Here is a 13155-nt window from a genome sequence, read left to right as displayed (position 1 = left end):
GGATCTTTGGATCTTTCTATTGACAGAGGTTTCGCGTTTGAGAATATGTAAGTAAATTGTTGTAAACACGGTGATTTCGGATTTGAGGGTTGGATAAATATTTGTGTTCCTTTATGCTGTTTGTGTCTTCCTAAAGCGCTTTATTTGTTATTGTGCTTATAATTGAGCTCATGAGTTTCTTTTAATTTACTTATTTTCAGGCAAACGTCAAGACAAAATGTGCGAAAATGAATCTTCAGGATCCAATATTGTGTCTACAAAAATGCCTAATAGCTTTGGGAGCTGTGAAAAGGGTCTTTCAAATCCTTTCACAATAGTGTGAGATGACCTGTCTCAACGGGAGAAAATTATTTTCCCTTCGGCTTTTGTCCTCGAGGAACATGGCGTTCAGGAAAATAATATTCGAGCCCATTGTAGGCTTTCTCTCAAAGTATTTAAAGTTTTTTGTCATCGAAGAAAATATTTTCAATATTGTAGTTTATTTTTGTAGCTTTCACCGAACTGGATGTAAAATAATATTGGTTCTGAAGCGTGACTATTTTCGCTTTCTTTGAGGTGCATCCATGTGTAAAGTTTTATTTTTATTTCTACGAGTTTTACTAACAGCTGTCGGTTATTACACTTATTACAGTAAAAACTGCTGGCTCAATAAATATAGATTGATTATGTTGTCATTAGTTATTGAACCAGTATTATTAAGTAACCGTGCGTTACAATTACGTCGTAGATCCATATTTTACTTTTACTGATCATAAAATATTGGAATTTTACTTTTACTATGCGTGCGTAAAAATACGTACGTGCTTTTACCATGCGTAAAAATAAATTTCATTTCGTAAATCCAATTTGTCTGAATTACTTTAACTAAAAATAAATTAACCTTAAGATTTTTATCGTGAGCAGTCGGCATAAAAACCCAATTAAATTGCATTGTCAACGTAATTAATAATTAAAGCCGAGTTGCAACAGTTCAAGATTTACGTAATCGTGTATTTTATGGAATCAATAAAGAGAATAAATGTCCCAGTGTGGTAGTGACGTAAGAGCAGCGTCTTGCACGAGTGATTTCGTTTTATGGCTCTTACACAGGCAATAACTTTATAGATACATGCAGTGCCGGAGAGTTTTTCGATAGTATTTTTATCAAGCAGTGAAATTATAAAATGTTTACGGGAAATTTAAATACTGAGTTTAATAAACTTAGAAGAGTTTTATTAGATCTATTAATTAAAAAACACTTCATTAAAGTGTATATTTTGGTTTTTGAATTATGAGCAGCATTAAATAGTTATATAAGGATTAAGGAACCAGCTTTTAAATTTTAAATGGCTAAAATTCGTGATCGACTCCGTTAATTAAAGTAGAACCATTACCAATATCTACGAAATTATCACTTCAGAATGTAAATTCACGTGAAAGTCCTCTCTCTACTTACTTAATCGACTCGCAAGCTGCAATCTAATGCACACTATCAGGTAACCCTTCCGAGCAATTACATGCACATTATTTGCATATTAAATACTCGACTAAAAGCCAGTGACGTCACTATTCTGCTCAATGCAACCGCTTTAATTATTTCGCTTTCACCGTTGATTGACGCTCAATCAACTAAGGGCCAAATGGTTTCAGTTTTACATGGATGAGTATTGGATGGGTGGTCACTGATTTTGTAGGTATTGACATAGTGGTCTACAGATATGGAAGGTATTTTTGCCACCACAGACGAAAATTAAAATATTTTACATGTCTCAAACTGTTAGATAATAAACTACGGAACAATTAAATTGTCGGTCACTCTCCGCCAACGATAAAAAATCCAAATACCCAGCAATTTGCAGAAATAGCCGACTGTTGATTTACACAAGCTAGATGAAAGCGAGTGTTGATACAATCCTGACATAACCTGAATCTTATTCATCAGTGAGCCTAAAAAGGTTAAAGGACATAATTAGCATACTAACTACCATTACGACCAGCACATAGTCCATAGTCGATTTTGCTTTCACTGTTGATCGTCGCTCCATCACTTCAGTTGTCAATTTCCAAGCGGAGCTCAGACGGCCATCAGTCATGCGGCGGCTGCACGGCAGTTACGAAATGACGCATGCAACCATCTATTTGAAGTGGTAATCAATATGCGCCAATCTGTGGTAACGTGTTGTTCAATTGATGTGTCTCAGCTGGTATTTATTTGTGGCCGGCAACAGCTATTTATGAGAACAAAGATTTTCTTGTGTCTTGATGATGGTCCTTTGCTATGTTCGTACTTTAAAATAATAATAAAACATCTATCTCTTAAACGATGATGATGTCTTGATGTTAAGAGACGCCACAGGCTATAAAACCGACATTATAAAATACCAACTGTATTTACTGTCACAAACATGAAGCTACAAACGTTAGCAACGATAAAAATTAACCTGCAATGTCGCAATTACCCGTCATTATAACACGAAACTAGATCTAGAACACCGTACCATAATTGGAAAAGTTCACAAAGGTAGTCATTAACCGCCCTAGTACATGTGGCCGAGGAAGGCAGAGAAACGGTATCCGAATGAATCCGACTTAGTTTTTTCAATTTGTTAAGGGAGATTTAGTACGGGTTACAAACACTGATCCACAAGTGAAAGTCGTGGTGTACGTAATTGGACTAAATTACCGTCTTCGAGGGACCCTCGGAATGATTGCAGGCCCAACAGACACTTTTTCTATTAGAAACGAGCTTCTTTAAACATTCTACGGAGTAATTTTGGTTTCCTTTACGCTTGAGGCCTGAGTAACCAGATTAACTTTAATAAGTACAAACCCAAATGTAATGATAAAATCATAGTTTTACGGTGCATTGAGAGCGATGCAGTAAAAAATGACGATAAAAAAGCAATCACAAAGAAACAGAGTGCTACTGTTTCGAATTTTCGTCGGCTCTCCCTGATAAACCATGTCATTGAATTAGCATTTAACGAATCAAACTAATCTGTCTAATTTATGTTCATAATTAAGTAACAGAGAAAAACAAATCACGAGTTCCAAATAATAATATTATTTTCCTCTGACGTAATAATATAATAAGAAGATTATTATCCAACGTCTGCAGGGAGCTTTTGCTCGGACAAAAGACGTTATTATTGTAGAAGTTGCTTCAATAGTTTTTATCTCAGGAGTTTGCACAAGTAAACATTCACTATTAGAAGCCAGAGAAGCTGGTTTTCTTCCTCTCGGAGCTATAAAAAGTACCTACGAGCGCATTGCTAGATTAAAAGTCTTTGTCTTATAAATCAGAAGGACAAAGTACCGTCTTTTATTCAGCTACAAAATTAAGTAACAGCGGCTCGTGATGAAAATTAAAATACGTAAATGGAATCAGAAATTAATGTGCGCTCAAGTATCCATGTCGTGTTTAATTGTGTCTTCCAAGTTTAGCATGAAAATCAAGAGAATTACTGAGAAACATTCCACGCAACCTTGACTGCTTATGTAAATTATGTTTAAAGAATAAACAATCTCGAGTCACATGAACAAGCCACAGCAAGTACTTTGTAGGAAAGTAAAAGTTAATTACAAGATTTTCAAGTACAATAGTCAGTGTACCTATTACTGCTTAAAATCCCACATATTTATTCATTCAAATTCTAGTAGGTACAAATACTAAAGTTTAAATCATTATGTAAGAAACAACGTTGACCTAGCTTGGCCAAATAATAAGTCTACCAAAAGGAAACAAAACAAAAGCATAAGCAGAAGTAAAAGTGCTGATGCAAACACAAACGCATAGCTAAGAAAACTACGCCCAATATTGGTTCCAACCAAATGCGTGTGTTAATTGGTGAGGCCGAAGTAAACACTGGTCATAAATAGGAGTTGAAGGGAGAACCGCTAAATAGCGCAGTTGATAGCATCGCTAGTGACGAGGAATCATGGCGCGATAAACCCCTAATAAAAAGACGAAGTACTGGCCAGATTATTGGGCGCCTTATCAAGTGACTTAGGCCGCCCCAAATTGAGTGAGCGAGAATTATGGACGAACTTTCTACTAGCAAGAAATAAAAGATAATGAAGATCCCGATTAGATAAATGCGGTAAACATTTGGATAAGTATCGGACTAATGTTTATGATAGTGAAGATGAGTGGGAATGGGAAATTATATTAGTGTTAATTAGTGATAAGTATTATAAAGAACGTAAAATTTAATTTGTTTTAATAGCTAAGGCAGATAATTTTGATCAATTTATTAGTTTTGCACCTGTAATTTTTGCACAATACAATTTTACAAGAAGTAATGAGAAAAGAAAATAAAAGCGCCTTAATTAAATAAAGAAGGATGTTGGCAAAATGAATCAAGTTCCGATCATCCCTTTGTGCAAACGTAACCTAATCTTTATTAGATTCTCAAACCAATGTTTGTTAAACGTTTTGAGCTAATAAAAGTAATATTAAGGGAACGAAGCTACGTACGGGAGGAAATGAAAGCGACGAGAGAATGAAATTGGAAAACTTGTTACAGAATTACTCGAGATGAAAAAGGAGAAAATAAAGCTCTAGTAAAAGTTAGTGAAACACGGCACGCTTGAATGTTTTTATTTACCTGGGGGATCGTGTTTGATTTGCAAGAACGTTGTATTTATACAACTGACTTTTTGTATGTTTATCCATATTTGCCTTGAAAAGTTAGGAAAAGAGTTGATTGCATTAGTTATTCAAAAGTCACTGCTTTTTATTTTTTTCATAACATAGCAATGCTGCACGGACTAGATGAATACAATTGAACACGTGTCAAATAAACAATAGAGGGTGCGAGGAGGTTCCATACCAAGTCTACGTGTTCATGTGACGCACGCTTAAACAAAACAACTCACCTTTTATTCCAGTTTCCGATCTCAGCGTAACGTCGGCCGTTGGAGCTTCCGCACCTCCTCACTTCATTTCCTTTGAACGTCTGAACAGAGTTCCCGTTAGGTGTTAATATTCCGTTTGTAGTATTATTGTTCCGTTCCCGGTTCCTCGGGAACGTTCCAGTTCCTGAACGAAAAGTTCCCAACAGCGGAGTTGGTTCCACATCAGGCGTGAACTGCTGGAGCGGAAGAGTCACGTTTCCACTCCAACTCTTGCGATTGACGGCGAAAGTTTTGAACGTTCCATTACCGTTCGGCGATGGTGCCACCCCACAAAAACTGCTCCGGTTATGACTGTTCTTTATAAACGCACTGTTCTGCAGCGTTACTTGAGGTTTGATCGGCACCAGTGGTGACGCCTGGTCAATGGACATCGTACTTTAATAAATGTAGGTGCTACCTACTTTTGATCTATCTACATTTTTGTCTGTAAAGGAAAGAAATATCTACATTAGGGGTGTATAATAAAGCGTTAGTACACCACCAACAGAGTTGCTTGAAAGCGTGCTGAATTTAGGGCAGCCATTGCATGACAATCAATATCGAACCATTGAGGCTTTGTCAACGAGCTGGTTGCTAAGTGACATGCCAACTAAGACATAATGAAGAGGACATCGAACAATAGGGTTCAATTTAGGTTAATGGCTATTTGAGTTCCGCAATGTTCCACATTAAACTGCATAGACGTATGACATAGGAGTAATGAGAACTTTTTTACCATTTTGTAATACACAAAGCAATTATAGTTTCAGAGAACTCTAAGCTAATTGTAGTTTTTATGACAATTTAAACTCCATCAAATTAGACTACGGACAAAGTAGAAATTCAAGCGAAGGACGTTATTTGGTAATAACTACCGGACATAGCTATTACGCATTGTTGCAGACTAGCGACAAAAACGCTGTCGAATTGTTTTTTCGCCTCCGCTCCCTAAACTAAACCATTTGCTAAACCACACCGACAAAAACATCGAGTGATTCATAAGAAACTATTTCCAAACTTGAAATTTTGGTCCAATGTAATGAAAATTTCACTGTCTGGTATTTTGTGATTAAAAATAAATTCATTGACGTAAAAACACTGGAATTCGCTGTTTTTTTTCCAGCGTTCGTTTCTGACAAATGACAAATACAGTGTTTTCCATCAATTGTCCTGCATACGCCCGTCTGCATAGCAACAATTGGCCTTGTATATCGTTGTATGCAACGAATAGGCGCGTCCCGTTGTCCATTGTACTCAATGTACTCGTTGATTCACATTAAAAGTGGAAACTCTCCATTAGTTTTACTACCTTGACCCACTTGACCGTCTATATTATGGTACTTTTTAACACTAGCATTCAACGATGAATGCAATACTCAAGAGGATCATTTGACTGTAAATGTAGGGTGTGAAGTTGGTTATTTGTTTTTTATATTTAAAAGTATTGTTTGCAGTTATTGATTTCCATATCTGTTTGTGTGTGCATTTAAAATATGTGGTTGTATTTAAAATGATCCTCTTACGAAATTGAATGAGAACTGGTTATATCTTTGCTACTTAAAGTTTCATATCATTTGTTATGTCTTCACTGTTTCAAAAGTTTCAGTGTGTCGTAATTCTCAACCGAGCATAAGCAGTTAAAGTCATTCGAGTCGTTTCCTTATTCAATCTGGAAAATATTAACACGAGCATATACCTGACACATGTAATTTATCTGACACCCGGTGCATATCCACTAGTTGCTATAAAAAGGAGTTGTTTTCAAAAAAGGACATCAATTTGCTTCGTAAATAAATGTCACGTCAATCGTCGGATATATTTGACCCAGTAAGGTGCGGACACTGGTAATTTGCGACGGTCGTTCGTCGCCATCTCCGTTCAGTTATATAAGCATTGCGTAAGGAAACCGGTGAGTTGGTCGACTAGCCACCTCGGATTCGCGACGCCTCCGCTTCGGCCTAATTGATCGGTGAACAGCGTTATCTGAAGACCATCTATAAAGCCTGAGCACTAAATTACAGTGATAGCTTGCTTCAGATCTACTTTCTTGCAACTCCTTTTAAATATATAGCCGCCAGTTTAATTTATGTAATGGAAATCGAGAACTCTATTTACGAGGTCTTGTTCTTGACTGTGCTGTCTCATAAAATACAATTAAATTGCTTTGCCGAAAGTGCTCTCTATGAAATATTTTATTTCTTCAATCTTGTCTTCAAAGGGCCTGGCTATTTTACGTAAGACTTGAAACTGGAGATGCTTTTATGAGTAGCAACAAGTGTAAACAAAAGGCAATTAAAAATAGCAGGCAACACTGATTTTATCGCCCATCACTTCCATCTTACGCAATGTAAACATTAGCAGTATCTATTTCTTGTAGATATTGTAATGGTCATGAGTGATTGAATGGAGCGGGAAGTTTCTGATGCTTATTACTTTTTTTATGATTCCTTTGAAAGCATGCAAACGTTATTCAACTGTTACCATTATTATGCGTAACTTTTGTAACAGGTATTACGGCTCGCTCATCGTTCGTGTTTTCATGTGAAAGACGTGAAGTAAGATTGTTGTGAATAGTTACATCACTGGTAGATGAATATTTGTACTCGATAGCTCTTAAAATATCTTGGCTTTTAGTATATCTATAGGTGGGACAATTATTAAAAAAAAAAAAAATTCAGCTCTCATTTCTCAAAGTTGGTTGACGCAAAACTTTTTGCTTGGTGTACCTGTGCCAAAGGTAGTTTTTTGTTTGGCTGATCATCGGTAAATAAAACAATAGATGTAATTATTACATTTGTATGTTTAAAGATGCAGACAATGCTATTGTATAATTTGGCTATTGTAAACTATGAGAATTATACACAAATTAAAAGCTTTTGTTTTCGTTCCGCCTCCAATGAAGTAACAATTGAACCACTTGGGATTTTGATAACATAAGCTTATGCTCAGTGGTAGTTTATATACAGGACACCTGCTTTAGAATGTCATTAAAACATCAATTAAATTGATGACGTAGGTAATCCTTAATTTTTATGCAATATTATTTTGTGATTGTAAATTATTAATTATATCCATTTCCACTTATTTAAAAGGCAGATCAAATATTAATCAATCTAACGTGTTGCTTTTATGAAAGTTTATTTACGGTTTACTTAACTGATTAAAAATTAATGAAATCAAATTACAGACATAAATTTATGTTTCGTATTACGTAACGTTTTACTTGAGCTTAAAAAATATAATGAATGAGAAAAGAAACACAAAATGTGTGTTTTTCGTCTTCGATAACTTTCGAGAACGAAAAAGATTTTTTATCTGTTAAATGAAAGTAAAAAGCTACTAAATCCGTAGAAGGATATACACCATTTATTTTCCTTATACTTAAAATCAATAAAGTATATAATTATGTAATAAAAAAATAAACGTAGATTTATTTTTCACTTACGCTTTGTCGAAACCAGATTACGAGGACAACTTTTACAAATAAAAATAAAGCTTGCATCCAACTCGTTGTGCATTACACATGTAATGTAACCTTTTCTATATGCACATTATTTTATTATTCTTAGATCTAAATCAGATAAACCTATGACATGAGTGTCGTTTCAGGGTTATTCTCAAATGACATTTCTTAACGCCATTGGATCGAGGTATATATATTTTTTTACAATGCATTGAATGCATATAAAGTCTGTGACAAACATAATTCAAATGCATCTGCTTATTTACTGACATAATTTTGTTTATTTAATTAAACACTTTTATTTCGAATATATAGGAATTATTTCACGTAGGTACAACAAACGAATGTTATGTACATTCATTCATTTATTCTAAGAAGGAGAACTTTTTTCTTAGCTTATAACGAACTAAGTAAAACTTGCATGCAACATAATAATACTTGACCAATTAGAAAACGTGAGTAAAAACCGATCGGATATCGGAAAGGTGCAAGGCAGGTGCGACAATGCACTTTTACCGGTTAACGACATTGAACATACAATGACATTAATTAGAGATGAAAATTGACGATAAAGGTGTATGAACCTATTTTCACCCTTCATAATCTTATAGGTCAAGCCTATTACAGTAACTTATTCCACGTTAAAAACTAACAAACATTTCTAGGAAAAGGTAGAGTGAAACTGTTAAACTGCTAATAGTTTGGTATGTTAAAAAAATGCTATTTGATAACTTATTATTGAAGGCGTCATTGTCACGTTTAACCATTTCTAAAACTTTCTTCAAGAGTAGCAAATTCTTGAATTACAAAATTTATTTGAAATACAAAACGGAGGAGCTAGAACACTCTTTATAATTGAAGGGCCCAATGCAGATTGAAATTATTTGCAATATTTATTTTTTGCTGAAACGAGACACTTACAAAAGCTATTGGGTAGTACCTACGCAAGTAAAGTTAAACCGTGAAATAAGCATATCATACGGTTAACTTGTCAACAGAAATGATTCACCCGGGCCACGGAATGCGGCAGTGAGGAATATAAGTAGACCATAAACAAACGCACGTGTGTCGGTATCTATAGGCTGCAGCTCAATAAATTGATAACGAGTACTTGGCTCCGTTTCAGCGCTTTTATTGGATATATTATAAACATTCATAATTTGGTAATTGATTGGGATATTAGCTGAAGCTGTTACGCACACTCGTGGCTTCGAAATATATCTGTTCATTATTCTTCTGATAATGTTTCGTAATATGCTGTAGTGACAATAATCGAAGTAAGCCTACAAACGAGACTCAAAAAAGAATTGACTGTTTACCCGAAGAAGTCAAATTGACTACACCTGTTCTAAATGTATTTACAATCATTTCTTCGCAAGGTAAACGAGACTCTACTAAATACAATGCAGTAGCCTTCGAAACCAAATATAGAGATAAAGTGATTATTAATCTTACCATATAAGATTTAATCGAATATGCAAACTTGGTACTTAAGAATTACTTGCCTAAGAATATAAAACACAAACTAATTGCAGTATACCTTGCTAAAAGGACCTTGCAATTTAATCGTAGGAAGCTAGTAGCGTTTGTAGGCGTTTTGCAAACTCGAGCTATTATTCAATAGGATGTGCGCATCTCGCCTTTGCAGTGATTGAAAAGCATTAGGTTACAGTCCAACAACCTGCCTTATAACTACAAGTAACCTTGGCCTAGACATGCTCTAGAGATAGCCAGACCTTTTACGAGTGTACGTGACATAGCTCGCAAGTCCGTATCAATGAGTCGTATTACTTAACTGGGTGTCACGTGCTTATTAACCCCCGACGCAAAAACGACGGGGTGTTATAAGTTTGACATGTCTGTGTGTGTGTGTGTGTGTGTGTGTGTGTGTGTGTGTGTGTGTGTATGTGGCATCGTAGCTCCCAAACGGATGATCCGATTGTAATGCGGTTTTTTTTGTTTAAAAGGTATGTCAGTCGGGAGTGTTCTTAGCTATGTTTGGTGGAAATCGGTTCAGGTCTTCAAGGTCATCAGCTCGTTTGCTAGATGTGATAGGAATGTTACACGCTCAGTTTACTTGCGGGTTAAGTATATGTGGGATCTGAAATTTGAAACACTAATGTCTTTTGGAACCACTGAGCTGGTCTGCTGTTAGGGCACGAAGGTAGGAGACGTAACCCTGAACTGCCTTTTAGTAAACCCATCGAGTTTGGGCTCGTTGAATTTGTCTTGACAAGTTCTCTTCATGTTTCTGATTGACGAGAACCTGATGCTGGAAATGGGATGTGGCGGATGAAACCCTGAAATGCCGGAATGAAACGGATAAACCGATTTATATTTTTGCTGAAAATCTAGAATGTCCAAATGTTTCTCAATCTGTGCAATTCTCCCAGAGCCAGTTTGTCATGAGGATTGTTAAACAGCTTCCTTTTGGCCGAGATCGCATATAGCGACCCCATCTTAAGATAAAATAAATTAAATGAAAGAAGGAAAAATTAAGGAGCTCCTTTAAAAAGCATGAAATAAAATTAAATTATAAATTTAAAAAAACCCCCGACCCAAAAAAGTACGCAATAATTATGAGAAAAGGTTAAAAACGCTAAACCCTATAAAAAGCAAAAAATAACTTTTAACACTACGTAAACTAAATTTTGACGTGTCGGGGGACCGCTTTTTACCTTCATAAATACTTACATAAATCAAATGATACCTACCTAATTACAACATTCGTTAAAAAAAAAAAACACGTATCTAAAGTAATGAATTAGAGCGGTCCCCCGACACGAAAAAATTTAGTTTACGTAGTGTTAAAAGTTATTTTTTGCTTTTTATAGGGTTTAGCGTTTTTAACCTTTTCTCATAATTATTGCGTACTTTTTTGGGTCGGGGGTTTTTTTAAATTTATAATTTAATATAGAAAACTATTTCAATGTGTACAAAACTGGTAGTTCTAATAAATTTTCAATTCAAAGAAATAGCAATTTGTAAACATTGACTATACATACTAGAGAATAGCAATTAAATTGTAATATACAGAGTCTAAACAAACCCTGTTACATAATTTATAGAGGATAAACCGCTCAAAAAAACAGATCAACATTTAGCGAAGTGCCCCGCAGAGAAGGGTCTACACGTGACAACTATTCCAAGTGTTGAACAAAAAACAACACTTTATCTAAGTGAAGGGTTTCAGAATGTGTGGGGATCATAACAGCGTGATCTGTATTCAGACCACGCTCCGCTCAGGAAGGCAAAAGCCACAATGTGTCTTGAGACTTCCGACTCTTGTTCAATATTTCTATTATTGATACTGGATCAGCCCTAAACGATGTATATTGGAACTCCTAAGATCGATTGCATGTGAGACTTAAAGAATTTTCTTCCATTTATATTCTGAACGCCAAGGCAGACCTATCAGTTACCAGTACATACCAAATGAGTAAAGTTACATGAACAATTTGTCGCACTTTTTTCCTCGAGCTGTGATTAATCTTCCGAGTGATCGTTTCGCAGTGTTTGCTGAGTGGTATCGATTTAAAAGGAATACAAGTACTTGGAAATCCAAATTACGCACTCGAAGCTTGAACGCAAGAGCGAATTCTGCGCAAAAACTTCAAGGCCTTTTTTTCATCGGATATCGTTATCAGAGATCTACATTTTTTTTGCTTGGGTTTTAGAACTTCGTTGTTGTATGGGTATCATTTTACTTGATGTGGCTTGTGGAACATACGCGTGTTTATCGGGAATAAAATCATATTTAAAACTAGAAGCAACTGCTCAATCCTAAACAGTGTGTTTTTTAGATTTAAATAACTGATAGAGACATCTTACAATATTTGTTCTACATAAATTGTGTACCTATCGTTATAGAAAAAATATTTTTGAAAAACCTCAGCAATTAAATTCCTGTATGTCAAAGTCCCAATAACATACAGTTATGTTCAGGTGTGTCATGATATCGTAATTAATATTGCTGGAGCTTCTAGAACAGGATACGAACAGGTCGGCTTAACTGTGTAAGGTCGTTGCGATGCACCTCAGGTCGGTCAAACAAACACAGCGAGTTGACACAAGCAAACGATGCGGGCATGTCACGGGTACCTTGATGAAGATGACATGAATACTGATGTACAAGCGAATCTTGCCACACGTGGGGATCTCGCAGATTTGCATAAGATATTTGGAGGAAATCGTTAATCAAAGAACGAGCAGGAAACTGATATATACGACTATTAACGTTCTCCGTTCATTTGCCAACCGCAACAGGAAATATAGAATTGAAGAATATGTACACTGTCGGTTAATGAACTTAAGTTTGCTAGGTTTTTACAAAATTATCTATTGAAATATCTCCCATTTCTATTAATGGCGTTTCAATAGCAGTTTATTGCATTCTTGTGAATTGGTATTTATTTATGATTCTAGCTTTGTAAAATGAAAGTAAGAATTGCAGCAAATGATTTGAAAGATCTTGATATAATTATTGGAAACTTGAAAAGGTTAATTCTACTTATCGAGCAGGTAATCATTGAAACTCTCAGAGAAATTATAGAATACAAGTTTTATTGCAAATTGCTACATCCAACCGTTTCAATCATTTTATCATGCACATTTCGTTGAAAGTGCAATTTGGATTCATCATTAAACCAACTTCTTCACATAATATCTACATAATTGGAAACTAAATCTATGGATCTGATCGGATTAAAATATCCAATAATAACTTTCATCCATAGCTAATAAGAGATCATGTAATCGGAGCATTTTAATTTGCAAACGAAATTGAAAGGTGTTAAGACAAGCTAATACAGGCTGTT

General features: G+C 35.3%; 1 protein-coding gene across 8 annotated transcripts in view; it reads right to left on the bottom strand.

Moving 5' to 3' along the window:
* The window catches only part of LOC124636273 (protein sprint), a 201310-nt gene that overhangs the window by 81657 nt on the left and 106498 nt on the right, over positions 1-13155 (bottom strand). For 6 of the 8 annotated variants that reach the window (XM_047172295.1, XM_047172297.1, XM_047172301.1 and 3 more), the window contains exon 2: positions 4858-5320. The exons of the other annotated variants lie outside the window; for them this stretch is intronic. In XM_047172295.1, the coding sequence (XP_047028251.1) occupies positions 4858-5267 (410 nt within the window). In that variant the 5' untranslated portion in view covers positions 5268-5320. The remainder of the gene's footprint in view (positions 1-4857; positions 5321-13155) is intronic. 8 annotated transcript variants of the gene reach the window in all.

This window comes from Helicoverpa zea, chromosome 14, assembly GCF_022581195.2.
Source record: "Helicoverpa zea isolate HzStark_Cry1AcR chromosome 14, ilHelZeax1.1, whole genome shotgun sequence".
In the NCBI taxonomy this organism is placed as follows: Eukaryota; Metazoa; Arthropoda; class Insecta; order Lepidoptera; family Noctuidae; genus Helicoverpa; species Helicoverpa zea.
This window is presented reverse-complemented; position numbering and strand designations above follow the sequence as displayed.